Source organism: Prinia subflava, chromosome 4 (genome assembly GCF_021018805.1).
Source record: "Prinia subflava isolate CZ2003 ecotype Zambia chromosome 4, Cam_Psub_1.2, whole genome shotgun sequence".
NCBI lineage: Eukaryota > Metazoa > Chordata > Aves > Passeriformes > Cisticolidae > Prinia > Prinia subflava.
The window spans coordinates 27,234,312-27,251,979 of record NC_086250.1 but is presented as its reverse complement, the minus strand read 5'-3'; the positions used below and the strand labels follow the sequence as shown (position 1 = coordinate 27,251,979).

General features: G+C 37.8%; 1 protein-coding gene across 2 annotated transcripts in view; it reads left to right on the top strand.

The window, feature by feature from the left end:
• The window catches only part of APAF1 (apoptotic peptidase activating factor 1), a 32,740-nt gene extending 17,889 nt beyond the window's left edge, over window positions 1–14,851 (top strand). Inside the window, exons 16-27 of one of the 2 annotated variants that reach the window (XM_063396253.1) lie at window positions 624–749; window positions 1,794–1,955; window positions 2,222–2,350; window positions 4,477–4,602; window positions 5,454–5,573; window positions 6,224–6,349; window positions 6,703–6,828; window positions 8,239–8,358; window positions 8,694–8,819; window positions 9,588–9,713; window positions 10,153–10,299; window positions 13,263–14,851. In XM_063396253.1, coding sequence (XP_063252323.1) covers window positions 624–749; window positions 1,794–1,955; window positions 2,222–2,350; window positions 4,477–4,602; window positions 5,454–5,573; window positions 6,224–6,349; window positions 6,703–6,828; window positions 8,239–8,358; window positions 8,694–8,819; window positions 9,588–9,713; window positions 10,153–10,299; window positions 13,263–13,406 — 1,578 coding nt within the window. In that variant the 3' untranslated portion in view covers window positions 13,407–14,851. The remainder of the gene's footprint in view (window positions 1–623; window positions 750–1,793; window positions 1,956–2,221; window positions 2,351–4,476; window positions 4,603–5,453; window positions 5,574–6,223; window positions 6,350–6,702; window positions 6,829–8,238; window positions 8,359–8,693; window positions 8,820–9,587; window positions 9,714–10,152; window positions 10,300–13,262) is intronic. The other variant, XM_063396254.1, reaches the window with a different exon arrangement.
• The last annotated feature ends 2,817 nt before the right edge of the window (window positions 14,852–17,668 follow it).

Below are 17,668 nucleotides of genomic sequence, written 5' to 3'. Positions count from 1 at the left end.
TTGTTAGTGTCCTGATAACTGATGTGTAAATATATCTAAACACTGTAAAGTAATAGGTTTTTTTAATGATCCTGGTGGAAGAGACATGGTAACAGATCAAGAGTATTGACTACAGCTCTGTAATCAGATTTCAGCAAGGCAGAATACAAGTGTTTATACTCAGCAAAGGAGAATTAGCAAGTCCTCTGTTGGTAGGGCATGAAGGTGAGGGCTTTGGCCTGATGATATTCTGACTGTTCAAGGCTAACTTGAGAGATTTCATTTTTGTTAAATTGTGTAAGCTACATAATTTAATTTAGGAAGCTGAAAAATAACGAGGCAAGACAAAGCTTTTTTCTCAGTTTGAGGAAACTTTCAGTAATTTTGTGCTGGTCAGGGGTGTTGTCTGCACTGTACAGAAAGTTTTAACTAGATTTGTGTAATTCTGATGTTAATAGTTTTCATGCATCTTACCAGACAGAGGTAAATTGTAGGATAGCCTAAGGCATCTAATCCATGTGCATGTGGGTAAAACTGAGAAAAAAACTAAGGTTGCCAGTGTGTGACTTTGAGAAGAGCATGAATGATCTGTCTCTGAATAATTCATGAATATGATGATATTTATATGTTTATTTCTCTTACAGATTTGGGATTTGAATGGAAAATACTGTAGAAATACAATGATAGGTCATGAAAATTCTGTCAATCACTGCAGATTTTCACCAAATGATGAATATGTTGCTAGCTGCTCAACAGATGGAACAGTAAAGGTATACAGTACATTTTTAAATCAGCCCTTTGTTTTGATGATGGAGGGGCAGATTTTGCATCAAATGCAAAGTATGTATAAGAAAATTTTGCACATGATCAGCTTTCATAAATTAAATCCTGAAACAGTTGATTATTTGTGCCATGTGTAATGGAAGATTTTGATATGCTTGTTCAGTACAAGGAAAAAAAGTTGACTGCGTGTGCTGCAAATAAATCCTAACTAGCCTAATTTTGAATATTTTTGCCACACAATGCACTTTTTTAAGAGAATTTGAATGAGGAGTAAAAATTGTTTAACCAGAAATAGTAGTAAGTTTTTAGGTTAATTGCAGGTTTTGTCATCTCTGAAAATGAATCATCAGGAGACATAAAAATTAAAAGCAATTTCCATGAGACATTTTCTTGTATGCACTAGAAAACGGAGAGGTTTATGGTTTTCTGAGAGTATAGGTATTATTTTTATTGTCTTTAGTTGCAACAGAATTATGCTATTTCAGAACTGCAATTCTTAAAATGCTGTTACATTTCTATGTAGTTGCTAAATCAAGAAAGAAGGATTGCTGTTGTTCCTAAGGAAAAATGTTGTGAAGGGGACAGAAATGTTCCCTAGTTTTTTGGCAGGTCCCTCAATGAAATTAAGGTGCAAAGCTAGATGTATACCAGATTTCTCATAGTGAGTAGACTGTTTACCGAGTTTCAGAACAGGTGTTCTTTTTGGTTCTATTCATTTTTTTTAAGTAGAAGTTGAGGCAGCATTGTAGCTGGAATGATAAAAGGGAAGAACCCAAGGAGAGGGTTCTGCTACAGCATAATCCTCTTTGTGGTTTGTTTTTATTTCTTAATTTGTTTTTCTCCTTTTTTAATATATAAATCATTTGGACTTGTGACTATTCTAATGCTATTTGTTGACTGGGGAAAGTAACAAAGGGTTTTTGTATTTTATTCCCCACCTTTTTTTCTTAAGAAATAGTTGAGAGCTATCTCCTGTTGTATTCTGTACCTACATCAGCCAAGAGATTTTGTCTGTTTCCTGTTTATTCCAGCTTTGGGAAGCACGCTCAGGAAATGAATTGAAAAGTATTGAGATAAAAGATTTCTTCAAAAATGCAGATGAGCAACCAGATGATGTGGAGGTTTTAGTAAAATGTTGCTCTTGGTCCAGAAATGGTAACATGATTTTGGTGGTAGCCAGAAATAAGCTTTTGGTAAGTACCTCACTTGAGTAATCTTTTGGAGGTAGTGTATTGCAGTATAGGTAGAAATTATGATTGCAGATAAAATTACAGGTCATTAAGATCTTTCAGATAGAAGTGCCTGATTTGGAGTGTGTGTAAATAAAAATACATGGTCAACAAACTTGTGACTAAGAGAAGTACCTTCTGAATTCAAGAAGGTAGTGTTGACCATATAAGCTATTTGTCAAAAGTGAAGTCATTCAAACAGGGTTTCTATTGTAATTATGTGTTCACAGCTTTTTGATATCAACACATGTGGTTTGCTAACTCAAGTCATCATCAGTCATCACAGCACAATCCAATACTGTGACTTCTGTCCTGGGGATGAGTTAGTAGCAGTTGCTTTGTCTCACTGTTCTGTTGAGGTAAGTGTCTTCAATATACCATGGAAGACTACTTGCAGTTTAAAATGCTACATTTGTCCTGATAGTTTCTTGTATGCAGAGATAAAACAAATGCAGCTATTATGCTCCATTCTTTTTACTTTTCATTTGCTTTTTAAATTTAAAATACCACCTGGGAAATAAAGTTTTAAAGTTACATGTTCATTCTGGACAATAGAACCTGCATTTATCTAAAGCTAGACTAGTCTACTAAGTTTATCTAAAGCTACTCTTGTCACTCTCAGGAGTATTGCTTAACTCAAACCAAACTTTCTCTCCTTCTGTGTGCTGGTGGGTAAGAAGGAAGGAAACATCTAGAATAACTTTGAGGCTAGCGTGACTGTCATGGGTTAGCACTGGCCAGATGTTAGTGCACCCATGAATATATGTTTTTTCTCTAACAACTCTTGTGGGATGTGATCAGGAACAGAGCAGAGCAGGCTTAAATCTTGAAAACAAAAAAAACCCTACCAAAACTTTATTAATTACATAAGAACAGGGACAGAAATACTCTTAAACACACACAGAGACAGAAATAAAAACTTCTTAGAACATTTCTTCTCCTAGTTTCTACCTCCCTACCCATCACTCTTCACAGACCAACCCTTGGGTTTTAGATCAAACAATTACCACTCAAAAACAAACTAATCTTCAATTCAGCAAGGGAGAGAGGAGTCTCTCTCGCACCTCAGACTGTTCTTCAGAAAACACGGGTGCACCCCTTATGTGTTTCCATGTCACCTATAGCACCGCCCGGAGAAGTCTGCTAAGGTGACACTCTCTTTTTCCTATGTCCAGCGCTCTCACCGCTGTCTCATAGGCCACAACTGCATACAGGGCTTTTTAAGGATGCTGCATGCCGAGCTCTCCCCCTTTTCACCCAGGGGCCGGGGTTCTAGGAGCAGGTCTGCCCTGAGGGCAGAGGGCACCACTTCACCTTCCTCTTCTTTTCTCTGCTCGCTCCACTCTTCAAGTGCCAGTCACTGTAGCAAAAGCAAAGGGCAGTTGCATCTACCCAAAAATGCAGTTTATGTTCAAAAGAGACTCAAGTTCAGTCCATGGCTGACATTATGCAAGAAAAGTCCAGCTCAGAAGGCTACTCCTCTCATTCTTCCATCGAGTTCTTTCTAATCATGCTTTATCATCTCGGTCTCAGGCTGCTGCCTTCTCTCCGAAAACCACTAGTCATGAGAATCAATGTCTAAGAAAAGTTTCTTTCTGCCAAGCAAGGGTTAACAGTTTCTAGCTCTCGGCAGGGTGCAGGCTGAGGCACTCCCAGGCTCCGCAAACCCCCGCGTGGCTGGGCACCTTCTCCTGGAGTTTGGGGGGAAGGAGGGGGGTGAGCACACACAGAAGGCACTTCTACAGTTTTCTACCCCTCCATCTTGGACGGGGCAGCTCAGTTCTAGTCTTGTCCCTTCTCTTCTCCCCCCCCCCCCCCCCCGGGGGCTCCGGCTTACCTGAGCCGACCACGTGTTTCCCCTCCCCCACCCAGCCTCGTGGCTGGGCAGGGGAAGGAGGCCTGACACATCTCTCTGCTGAAACCAGGATCTGAAAAGAGGCTGAACCCCCTTGGGGTCCTGCTTTTAACTCTTTGTGTCCTCAGAGGCGTGTCCAAACCTCTGAGTGACCAATCCAGGTGCCAGCAGAAAAGCTGATCACTGATTGGACTGCCCACATCCCCCTGGAAAAATTCACCTCCCCCCCCAACCACGACAGTGACTGAAGTAGGTCTGTACAAATATCAAGTTTTTGGTTGGGATTGGTTTGGGGTTTTTTGTTGTTGTTTTGGGGTCTTTTGGTTTTTCACTATTTTTTCAGGTTTTTCACTGGTTTGACTACTTTGTGGTCAAGTAGAACTTGTATTTTCTTTTTACTGTAATTTTTTTTCCTGTGACTTTTAAAATCCAGTCAGCCACAGAGGCTGCTGATTCCATTTCCCTGACCATTAGAAATCTGATAAGCAGGCACGGTTCTTTTGACGTTTGACTTCAGAATAAGAATTAAAAAAAATACTAGAAGACATAGTAGTTAAGTGTACTTGCACTATATTCACTGTAAATGCAATCTAAATCCACTTGAGTTTTTCTTTCATATGTTTATTGTAGTTATGGAATATTAAATCTTTATCAAAAGTGGCATATTGCAGAGGACACATGAGCTGGGTTCACTGTGTGACATTTTCACCAGATGGATCTTTATTTCTGACCTCATCTGATGACCAGACAATACGTGTAAGATAACTTCTTTTTTGAAATATCTGAATTTAGATAGATATTGAGTTACTAATTTAAAAAATTGTTTATTGTAAAATCATATATCATATAAAATATATAAAAATATACTAATGTATTTTGTATGTAAGTTTATAGTCAATATAAATTTAAATATTTGTTAAAAAATAATTTACATATACAGTAAAATGTGCTGGCTTTTTTGTTTTAGTTACTGTTTATCTAAATTTTCTCTATATCTATATGATTTTTTAAAGTTTGGTGGCACTTCAAGAGTAGTTACAACCTGCTGGGTTTTTTTTACATTTTATCTGAATTGGGAATTTTGAAGGTTTTTGAGGATTCTAGCAGCTTTGATATGTTTCATTGTTTGATATATTTGCTTGTTAATATTTAGGATAGATTTCTGTAATTGTAATGTCTCATTAAAACCTGTGAAAATAGAACTCTGTCTTACCAAGGTAGCCTTTCCCTTTCTCCCAAGTTAACACATACATTCTTGACACTTTGAAAGCAATTGAAATATAGAAATCTGTATTTCATATGTTTGTAATTGGGTTTTAATGCTGCTCTTTGGATTAGAAAACCTTGGATGTTACAACTATGACTCTAAACACAGGGTAGTCTTGTAGTCACTCTGGAAAAAAGAGTTCTATGTCATCTGTTGGAATCACTATAGTAATTGAACAACTTTCCCTAGTATCAAAAACAGCAGAAGCATCATTTTCATTGTTTTAAAAAGTCAGTGTTACTTGCAAGTTTATAAGCCTTTGGTTTTCAGGTGCTGTTACTCAGGAAGTTTTATGTCTTGCTCTTTAATAGAGCTAATGAAATACTGTGTTCTTCAACAGATATGGGAAACAAAGAAGGTGTGCAAGTCTTCAGATGCTGTGCTGAAAAGTGACCTGGATGTTGTGTTTCACAATGGTGAAGTGATGATTTTAGCCATCTACAATCATAAGAATTTACAAGTAAGATGTATTTACCAATATTTTAGTACAATTGAACCTTACCTGCAAATTTCAGTAGAAAACTGAGGAAACACTGAAAGAACCTCTTGTTGTTGGCTTTCAGGAGTTGAATCTGTAGCAGATGACTCAATGTATGATAACATTTTTGTATCTAGACACTGTGCCCAGTTTAGTAAGTGAAAAAATGGGGTTTGAGGGGAAATTTCTACTCTGATGTTGAAGCTGAGTCTGTATGCAGAGGACCAGAACGCTTATCCCTTCATGATGGGGTCTGTGGGCCCTCTGTGTGGCTCCAGTGTGCACAGCAATGTGTAACGTGTGCAGCACCTATAGACCAGGTGTTACACTGGAAAGGCAAGTCGTGTAATGCTTCAAAGCTCTGTGTAACAGCTGAAGGGATCCTCTCCAACTGGGGCAGTGAGAGGTGTGAGCCCACATTTGTGCTAAAGGAAGTAGTGGCTACACTCTTAGCACTGTGGGCCCTGCCACAGCGAGTGCTAAGCACACCAACATCCAAAGTGGTTTATGAAAGTAACGCGTAATTTAAAATTCATAGCTGTTCCCTTTGGCATTCTCAGCTCTATATTGTAATTTATTTAAGTTTAAATGTTAAAATATTGTAACACCTTAGTTACCTTCCTATTTTACAGCTTATCAATGGAAATACAGACAATGTTATTATGCAGACAGCAGCCCAGGAATCCCCCATTTCCTGCTGTTGCTTAAGTGAAGATCTTAAATTTGCAGCTTTTGGACAGGAGAATGGAACAATAAAGGTATTAAATCCTAAATCTGGTTTTAAAACTAGTAGGAAAACATTCTTCTTTATGCTTTTTCTTTTAAAATAAATGTCATTTGAATGACTTTGTATGATAATATTCTTCAATATAGTAATTCAGTTTACATTTGTGAGTGATGTCTAAATTGAAATTACTTAGAGGTAATGCTACTAATATAGCTCTGAATTTCATTTTACCCAGACTAAGCTCATAGGAATTTCTGGTTGTTCCAATCCACTGACTTAAAATCATATATTTACAATCTCATGTTATATTTAAAAGAATTTGCATGTTCTTATTTTCCTCAAGTGTGTCAAATAAATGTAATTATTACATTCTTCATTGTAAAGGTACTACAGTTGTCAGATGGGAAGGTTCTGAAGTCCTGGGAGGCCCACAGGACATCTGTGCAGCATTGTCGATTTACACCCGATTGTCAGACTCTCATCTCAAGTGCTCATGACTCAGTTATACAGGTTTGGGCAATATTTAAAAAGATAATGCTGTTTAGAATAAAGGGCTTTCATACTATAGATAATGTAAACTCAGTAAATGGCTGCTGTATTCTGTCTATTGCTCCATCCAGGAGCAAGGGACTGTAGAAAGTGGAGCCTTTGTTTATGCCTTATGTGATAATGAATATTACAGATTTTTTTTTATTTTTACTGCTGTGGATGATAGAAAGGTGTTGAGAAGAGTAAAAGAAATATTAGTTGTCAAACAAAGTGACTCAGCAGTTCTGAAATGAGGGTTTGGGATGCTGTCAGTGTGCATGCTTCCACTATCTTGGGGAATGATGTAAAAAGTCTGAGTGGGCTAGTGTGCCCACCCTGTCCAGTGCAGTGCTGAAAACCAGCTAGAAATAGAGTGGTGCTCTAATGTGGGCTCGAATTAGGATCCTCTGCTTCTCAGCAAGGTAGGCTTGCTGGGGAGGTGCGTTCTGGTGTGTCTGTGGTAGCATTATCCACCTGGGGGGTGCAGTTCTGCAGTCAAGATCCGTGTCTCAGTTCGAGCTTGCTGAGCCCTAGTCTGTGCTGCAGAGCGCTTCAGAGCGCTGACAGGATCCCTAAGCACGTGGTGCAGCTGCTCAGGAGCCTTCAGCGCACGCAGCCGAACTGGAGTTTGAATAAACCTCCGAAGCACTCCTGGGTGCTGATGCTGAGCCTTGCGCTGCTTGTCCTGTGTGTTCCGTGCGAGCCTTTCCGCGGGCCGCCAGCTCCCTCTGGCGGCAGCGCCGGGCTGGAGCCCCCAGGGCTCCCACCTGCACACCCCGCTGTGTGTTCACCCTGCTCGGGAGACCTGGGCCTCTGGAAACTGTTACACTATCGCTGCTTGAAATAAATCCATGCTTAACAGCTTCTGCAGAAAAGAATTACACCAAACTCATTTTGCACTGAATAGTGGAATTAAAAATAGGAGTGTCATTTTGTTATAAAAAGGCAAAGCAAAATGGCAGTTCATTAAAAATGCCTTTAAAAATATAACAGAAATCTAACTTAAGTTAGCAAAACGTGAGGTCTGCCAGGTGAGGTAAGTCTATATGTTGTTATGATCAAAGGTTTAAAACCCCAAACTACTGAGGTGCCTGAAAATTATCAGTTTGCATTTTTTTTTAATTACCAGTGAATTTTAAGTATCAAATTCACTTTGCAAATAGGATTATATGTGTATTGTAACTCTGTCATATGTTGACCATTAAATACTATGGCACCCTCAATCTTCAGCACCACCATTATGGGTCACTTCAATATCTAACATTTTAATTAATCACCACCACCATAAGAACTTATTATTAGTCCTATTACTTAAAAATAAAAAGTTAGTTCATGCTTTTTGTGTGTGCTGTTTTACTTTTTTGAAAAAATGTATTTGATTTTTATGATTAGGTATGGAATTGGCAATTGAGCGAATGTGTGTTTCTAAGAGGGCACAAGGAAGCAATCAAGGATTTTAGACTTCTAGAAAATTCAAAAATTCTCTCTTGGTCATTTGATGGAACCATTAAGGTGAGTAAAAGGATGTGAACTGAGAAATCACAGCAAACGTGTTTGACTGTCTCTTGTAACATTTGGTATTTCCTACGTTTTGTTGGGCAGACATTTTACTAAATCAATCTTAAAGTGTAAGCTGACTTTTAAGACAAAACTTTGGATTTTTTATTTTCAGTAGGATCAACACTGTTGCATTTTACTTATACCAGTAATTATAACAAGATGTTATATGGCCACATCATAACTTTCTACCTGAGTTTTATCCCTTCTGTATTGTTGTGTAAGATGCAAGTATTTTAACATTTTTACTGTGTTAAAAAATAAACCTTTTTATTCTGCATATGTGGTAGGTTTGGAATATCACTACTGGAAACCCAGAAAAAGATTTTGCTTGTCATAGAGGTGCTGTTCTTTCCTGTGCTGTTTCACCTGATGGTAGTAAATTTTCATCTGCTTCTGCTGACAAAACTGCAAAGGTTTGTTACCTTCTGTACAAAGATGAAAGTGATGCCTTACTTGTCCTGAAAAGTAATCTATATTTTTCATTCTGAGGTAACTAGTGTTTATTCAAGCTATTCTTGAACAAGTTGTATCTCTAGTTTTAAATTTCCTGTATCCGTCAACATATTTCTAAAGCTGTTGCAGTCATTCGCAATTGATCTTGGATATAAATTAAGCCTAGTGGCTTAAGCCTTCTGTACAAATAAAATGCATGTTTAATGCACAGCTTTGTGCAGAACACTTAGTTTATTTCTCTGTAGTATCGATTTGTTGCTAGCCTGACATTCTTATCTTGTAAAGTTAAAAAAAAATTCTGAGACTTCCAGTGAAGTATCGGCTCATAGGTTCAGAAGGCAGGTGCACAAAATGAACTGGGGCTGCCCCTTTATGTTCCTAAAGCATTACATTTGATTTCTAAAATACAATTTTCAAGTGATGGATGAATCCTATTTCTATGAACAACTTTAAACTTTCTGGTAAATAAATAGGTTTCATTAAAACATATATTCCAAGGAAAGATACATACAGTCAGTTCAGTAATTCGTAGCAAATGCACTCTGATGTGATTCAGGCAATAAAAAAGAAAACCAGACTCTACAGTATAATACACGTACATAAATTCACATACAAATATGCAAACATATAAAAAGTCTTATGTACAGTTTAATGCTAATGCCTTTTAGAAAGAAATCATAATTGGTTTTGAACTTGTCTTTCACTACTCTGTAATGTTTTCCATTTAGATATGGAGCTTTGCAAGTTCATCTGTTCTTCATGAGCTGAAAGACCATGAAGCCTGTGTGCGGTGCTGTACTTTCTCTCCTAACAACAAACTGTTGGCCACTGGAGATGACAAAGGAGAAATAAGGGTACTGCTCTGATCTAGATGTTATTTTGTAATTCAGTTGAGTGTCAGTTCACAGACAGAAGAGTTCTTATGGTTTGTGTTCTGCATGTCTAATTCCTTAGCATTGTGGTGAATGTCAGGGTGAAAATAGCAAAGTTTGCCACATGAGACAGCAGTTTGTAACCATACTGATAGATTTATGTTCCATGAATGCTTAGGAACCGATTCACATGATTCAATAACAATTCTACTGTGAATTGCATGTGTGATTAAATGCTTCGTGTAAGATACAGTTCGAAGACAAGATTATTTTAAAATTATTTTGTCACTTCAATTAGAATACATATTTGCAAGATGGTTTTTTTCCCCTAATGCAGAAAAATGCATTTCAGGTTTCCTTATCTGAGGCAATTTTTTCCATGTTAAGTTTCCTTCTATAAATACTCTTTCCTCTCTTTTAGATTTGGGACGTTTTAACAGGTGCATTACTTCACTTCTGCTCCCCAGTTACTGTAGATGAAGGAGAACCAACACATGGAGGTTGGGTAACAGACCTCTCCTTTTCTCCTGACAGTAAAATGCTTGTGTCATCTGGAGGCTATCTTAAGGTAAGCCTTGAAATAATAAAATATCCTGTCATACCTTATTAAATGGCAGTATTCTGACAATTAAGACTAATTCAATAAACAAACCTGAAAGATTTTACTTGACTCAAAGCTGCTTCATTTTTGTGATGGTCAAGCACTTTTCACTACTTCTCATATCTGCAAGTCCCCTGAAAAAGTCTTTTAAGAATTCAGGTTTGTTTTCAAACTCCATACATGCCATTTTTATTGACTTCAGATTTTCATTTGCAATGTCCTTCCTTAACATCTTTTATTATAAGGATCCCAGTCTTTTTTGTCTGCCTTGATATCCACTCAATTTTGGCAGCAGTTGTGTTCTTTATAATGAGTAGAAAAATGCTCTATATCAGGCTTTTTTTAAATATAATTTTTTTCTTTTGACATTTAAATTTTTTTCATAAGTAGAAGTTGAGAAGAAATAGCAGTGATGATTTTCTGCTTTAAAAGCCACCATATATTTGGAGAAAATCAGTGTTTTCAGCAGACTTTCGTTGGTTCAGGCATCTACTGGACATATGTTTTTTTGGGAAGGGGAAGGGGTGGCCTTTTTTCCAGTCTGGGAATGGATTCTTCGTCATTTTAGATTTCTCATGAGGTTTTATGTTGTTTTTTTGTCTACTTGTGATAGCCAACACCTGTTTTTAGAAAGCTATGTGTCATCTGTGTGCATGTGAAGTGACAGGTGGCGAAGTTCTGACCTCACAGGGTGGGAGTTTAGCTGATTGTTGGTCAGTGTCTAGCTGTTAGACATGCTATCAGACTAACTCTTGGAAGTCAGTAACCATGTAACAAGAGTTGAATTTTCTCAGTTTTGAAAGCACCTTCTGATGTTCATTTTATATTAAAGAACAAGGCATAGTTTGTGTTTCTAGCTTCCTCCTCATTTTATCTTGTTGCACAGTATGGTGTTGTGATGCTTCTTGGAGTGTAGAATGGTTTAGGATGTTAGGGACTTCTGGAATTCATCTAGTCCAGCCCCTTGCTAGAAGTAGTTTGCAGAGTTAGGTAAAATTGTTTAGGGCATTGCCCCATCAAATATTGTCCCCCAATCCAACAGGGTTGCCTCTGGGCCCTGAAAGGAGGGACTGACTCTAATATCTCTAACCCTGGTGTTAGTGGTTGAAGACTCCTAAACAAATGCAGTGCTCTGTCTTCCATGGCATCTGCCCTAGGTGTCCAGCCACCTCAATGACCATGTGCTGGACTTGCTCCAGTTTGTCAGTGTTTTTCTTGTACTTGGGCAGGACTCAACTCACAGTGACTGAACTAACAGCCCATTCAGTTTGTTACCTACCTTGTATCCCACTCAGCCAGTCCTTATCCCTCCAGTCTGACCATAGGGATGCTATGGGAGACCATGCTGTTGGCCTGGCTAAAGTCAAGGTTGCTCACATGCACTGGTCTTTCCATGCTGTTTGGAGAGACACTGTTATTGTCAGCAGAAGTCACTTGAGTGGTTCAGGATGATTTACCTGTGGTGTAGTTGTTCAGCCTGTAGTTGTTCAAGACCCCATCCTTGTTTTTCATGTGACTGGAAATGACTTCCAGAAAAATTGTTCCATAATAATCCTGGACCATGGACTTGAAGATTACTGGCCTGTAGTTCCCAGTGTGTTTTTTGCTCTCTGTGAAAGTATGGCATTTGTCTTTTTCCAGTTGTGGGACCGTATTCAATCCTGACGTGTTCTGAAAAGACATTTCTGCTCTCTTTTAGGAGTATTTCTGCTTCTCTTTTAGGATCTACAGATAGATGTGTATGATGTGCATGAAAACACACACACACACAGAGCCATTTTGCAGGGAGAAAGTCCAGAACATTTCAGGAGTCTGGACCCCTAAGAGCTGGACTGTAGAGTTACGTGATTGACACCTTTAAATGAATGAGTCAGCCACAGATGAGGTGTATCCACCTGTGTCCTACTGAACTTGCTGTGTGAGTGGTACCCACACGCACAGCACCTGCTCATTGATTCAGAACAAAGGTTCAAAAGCTCATTGAGATCCATTTTTGGTTTGGTTATTTTTTTTTTCTTTTTTTGAGAGGGTTTTCATCAAATAAGACACTTTAGGAACAGTGTTTTTAATCAGTGCATTGTAGCTGTGTAGTTGCAAATCTGTATTATTCACACAACTATAATGTTATCGATTTCATGAGGTCACTAATCTAAAAAGTAGTAATACCATCTGCTTTTCAGTGTGATCAAAGCAGAAGGTAATCTGTTGTGATATTTTGCTGCTGCACTCAAATGCTGCAGGAATAGAGGGTAGACTTCTTAACTGGCACAATGGAATAACAGCTTTGTGCTGGATTGTGTTAGGTCCAGTTTTGCACTGGTCTACAGTTTTTCTGAGAAATATGAAATTTCAGACTACAGTAAACTGATGGTTGAGGGTTTCTTGGTTTCTTTGTTGTCAGTGCTTAATGTGTAGTCTAAAAAATATTAATTATAATCTCACTGGAAAAGAAGTCAATCCTAAAAAAACGGCAAATGGTTTCAAATATGTACATGATCAATCCTCTTGTGTGTTTAGCTAAGTTTTTAATTCAGCTATGGTTATCTGGCAATGTGTTTAATGTATTCATTTGGTCATATGAAAACACATAATTTTTAAAAGTTTGGATATATTGCAGTTATGTCTATTGATTGCATTTTGTGATGGAGTAAGGGGCAGTACCTGAATTAATTTTGTATGTTTTCTTGAGGTTTAAGAGCTTCAGTCTTTCTGAAGTTTCTTTTTATATGAAAGCCTTATATTTACTAGTTAATCCTAAACTTATTCTACTTAAAGATTATTTTTAATGTTAATTAATTTGATATTTTTATTTTTAATTCTACCTCTTTGGTAAAAACAGTGAACTGGGCTAGCCATGTTAAGCCTGTTAGTAGATTTTATTCTGAACTTCCTTCACCTAACTGAAAGTGTGTTTTTATTATTTCTTATAGTGGTGGAATGTTACTACTGGAGAATCGTTGCAGACTTTCTACACAAATGGAACAAACCTCAAGTCAATACATGTGTCCCCTGATTTCAAAGTATATGTGACTGTTGATAATCTTGGCATTCTTTATGTATTACAGAAGTTTTGATTAATGGGCTGAATGTTGCAAAGATAACCAATTTTTCAGCTGTGGATTATATTTAATTGTTGCATTCATAATGTTTTCATGTATATTTATGTACTTTTATGCATGTTTTTTCAAATGAACTTGCATTCAATCTTCTTTTTAATAAGCATTATTATAATTTTTAAGTCTTGATTTGCATATCAAGTATGTTGCTTCCAGTTTTGTAAGGAAATTATGTTAAGATTTATTTAAATTAGTTGAAATTAATATTAACAGTGAAGAAAGAATAAACGTATAGTACTTGCAAATGATATTTTATGCCAAGGCTGATGGCTAAATGTTCTCTAGCCATGAACACAGCTGTGTAAGATGCAAAACCCCCCTTTTTTTTTTGTGCAATGCAAGGATTTTCATTTAGTACAGAATGGGAGGAAGCAGGGGCATTCTTCATTTGAAAAGTTAAACCAGCCATGTTGGTGCTTGACGTTCAAACCAAATTGAGTAGATGTTCAGTTTACAGCAGCTGTGCCTCCCATTTGCAGTAAGAACCTTCATGCTTCAACCCTGTGGAGATAAAGTGCATTTTAACATGTATGAGCTGTTCCTATTAAAGGAACGTCCTGAGTCTTGTTTTCTTACGGCAAAATCTGAAATTCAATATTGTAATTGAAGTGGAAGAGACTGTGCCACATTTCCAGTCAAAGGATGAGTACAGCTAACCAGCTAAAACGAGAATGGAAATGGCTTAAAAGTTATGTATTGAAAATTATAAGAAGGTGTGAATTTTAGATTTTTTTCTTTTGGAAATAACATTCAGTTTATACTATGGAGACACTTTACTATTGTCAGCTTTGTTTACATGGGATTCTATGCCCAGTTGATCTCTTGCCTGGTAATATGTGATTTTTTTTTTTTTTTGTAATTTTTATAGTCTGTCTATAGATTCAAAATAGGATAGAACTACCAATATTTTGTACTAACTGTACTTGAAAAATGCTTTTTGAATAATTGGGTAGCAAGGTTTTATTTGGTACCTAATAAGCCTTTTTCTATTCAATTGCCTCTCAACTGCTATGAGCAACTTGTAAGTTGCTCAAGTTTTTGTAGCTGGCAGTAGAACACTGTCTAACTACTTGATTGTAAAAAGTACTATAGCGAGTATCTCAACTGCTACTGAATAATGAAGTTTTTACTTTTAGTATTTTTTGTGTGCATTTCATAAAATTTCATAGGCATTCTTAGTATTTCCCTGTTTTTGACAATCACCAGATTTTCCTCTTTTCCAACTTGAAATTCTACTCTTTCTAAGGTGCTGTTGAATACGGGTCAGTATCATCAAAGTGTACTGCTGGCAGAAGTGTAAAGAGAATAAATTCAATAGAAAAGACCACAATGTTTTGTATTACAAGTATGTACAATACTTAATAAAGATGATCCAGGCAATATTGGCCAAAGTTGTAAATGAATTTGAATTCTTGAGTCAGTTTTTTTATACCTGGGATGGTGTGGGAGTGTTGCATTTTTATTGCGGTTTTGTTTTCAGTCTAAACATAATGCTGCTTTATAAACCGCATCAAAAGTGCTTTGACAGGTGAGCACAATGTGGGCAGCAGTATTAAACATGGGTGTGGAGGAAAAAGGAAGCAGAGGGAAAACAAAGTCTTGGAATATGTCTGCAATGTTCAGGACAGAGTTTCTTCTTCTGTCTAGTTTGTAGAGAGCTTATCAGTACCCCCCTGGAGTGAAGATCCAAGGAGCAGGAAGCTTCTCTTAGCCAGTGTCCCTCTATCCCAGAGACTGTCCTTACTGCTTAGGACCCTGTCAGGCTGAACTTAGAGACACGACCAGGTTAAAAGGTACAGGAAAAATATTTCCCATGAGGAGCCAGGGCAGAAAGTTATCTTCTCTGAGATTCTGATGATAGCAAAAAAATCTGATCACAGTTGAATGCAGAAAGCATGGGGGTGCATGAGCAGAGTTCAGAGACAATCGCAATTTTGAAGTGACTAGAAGCAAATAGCACTGAAACTTGAAGAAATGTGAGATAAATACTACGTTCTTGGATGTTCTGGAAGAATGGCAGCTCAGAAACATTGTGCTTGTTGCTGGAACTGAGGAAGCTGTTCTTCACAGAAGGTGATATTGGGATGGTTGCATTCACATATGTAGAAGTCTGGAGTTGGCTGTAAGTATTTGAAACTGAGGTGGAAGAAGAGGAATAGTGATGAAAATGTCTGAAAAGCCAAAGAATAGATCTGATTTGCAGGGAAAGTATGAAAATTTTCAAATGAAAAATTATTAAAATAGGAGCCAGGAAAGCAACTTCTTCAATTTAAAATATTTAAGAAGACAGTTTATTGTAATAAAAAAATAAGTCTTGCTGTATCATTAGATTTGGCTGTTTTCTTTGATGCTTGTCTTGGGTTATGTAACCAAAAAAATGTGTATTCAATTTCATCTGTTGAAACCAGTTGGGGAGATTTTTTTTTTCTTTATCTCTTATAACTCCAGGAGAGAGTAGAGAGGATGCCTTCTGATAATAGGCCAGCTGTTCAAACCAGGTGGGGCAGTGTTTCTTATCTCTTCCACCACTGTCCACCTGTTAGTGTAGGAAAACATATAACCACACGAAGGCGATCATATGCGGTTCTTTATTTGCGCGTGGGGACACAGGGGCGATGATACGCCCAAATCTTGTGCCCAAGAATACAGAGTCGGTTTGTGATTTTTATAGTTTAAATTATACACATATTAACTAACCTCCACCCCTAGATACTGATTATCCTATTCCTTAGTTACTATCTGAAATCATACCTATGCTTCTACCCTGATCCACACTTATTTGGTTAAAACAATGCTTCTCAATTATCCCCTGAGTTGCAGTCACATTTGATTCGGTCATTACAATGGCATGGAGCTGGTTGCAGAAGCTGACGCTTGTTCCAAAGCCAAGCTGCGTCAAGTTCCAGTTGTACGTTCTCTACCTTCCTCCCCCCATACATACCTCAACTTAACCCCGTAGTTAACTTATACAGAAATTATATTTTTTAACCCTCCATCATCATTCCCCCCTTTGAAAGTATTTTCACTCTAATATACTAAGTGTAAATGCTTTCACTTAATACAGTCCATTAGGCTTCAGAGTTTATACTGGATGTTCATCTTCAAATCCTCTGTTGTCATAGGCTTTGTCCGGGATGTTGTTGCGGATCGAAGGTGCTGATTCCGTGCCAATGCCTTCATTATGGTCCTGTTCCAAGATGCGTTTTTCTGTATCTCTCTCTTCAGGATTCTGTAAACTGACCAAATTACTAAAAATATAATTAGTAAAATTACCAGATTTTTAAGGATAGACTTTATCCATGAACTCACATTCTATCCTAATCCTTCAAAGATTTTACCTAACCAGCTGGTAGCTAAATCCTTTTGTTCCTTTTGTGCCTCATGCTTTATTTGTTTTAACTGGCTGATGTCATGTTCTACATCTGCCTCTTCAGTGTCTGGTTCATTCTCTCTACTTGCACACTTGACTGGGGTCTCCATGGTGTGTGGAGGTCTCAAGATATTCTTAATAACTTGCTTACCCCTTGTACCACCATGTCTATGAAGTGTGGGCCTCTGTCTGATGATATCCCTAGGGGCACCTCAAACCTGGGAATGATTTCCTGTAATAACCACTTAACTGTTTCCTTTGCTTGGTTTGTGCGACAGGGAAGGGCTTCTGGCCATCCAGAAAACGTGTCAACCCCTACTAACAGGTATTTGTATCCTTGAGTTCTTGGCAATTCTGCAAAATCCACTTGCCAATAGTCTCCTGGTTCTATTCCTGTCTGAATTCTGCCTAACTGTGCCTGTCGTCTAGCTACGGGATTGTTTTTCAGACAGATTTCACATTTAGACATTAGGCCACTGACTTGGCCATTGTTTGCATCTGTACTGAGATTAGGTATTGTCTTAACCACTTTACCAACGCCTCTGCACCCCAGTGACACTCATTATGTTTTACCTGTAAAATTTCTCTCATTACCAAAGGAGGTACCACTATTTGCCCTTGTGCGGTTACATACCACCCTTCTGCGTTCTTCTGTGCCTTCAGCAGTTGTGCTAGTCTGTCATCTTCTATTGTATATTTTGGCTTAGGAGGCAAATTAAATTGAGAGATATTAAGTCTTGATGGTATCAATGCCATTGTTTTCTGCACCTCTCGCACTACCTGACGGGCTGCCCAATCTGCTTTTCGATTTCCTTCACAAATTTTGGAGTTGACTGATTGATGTGCTTTG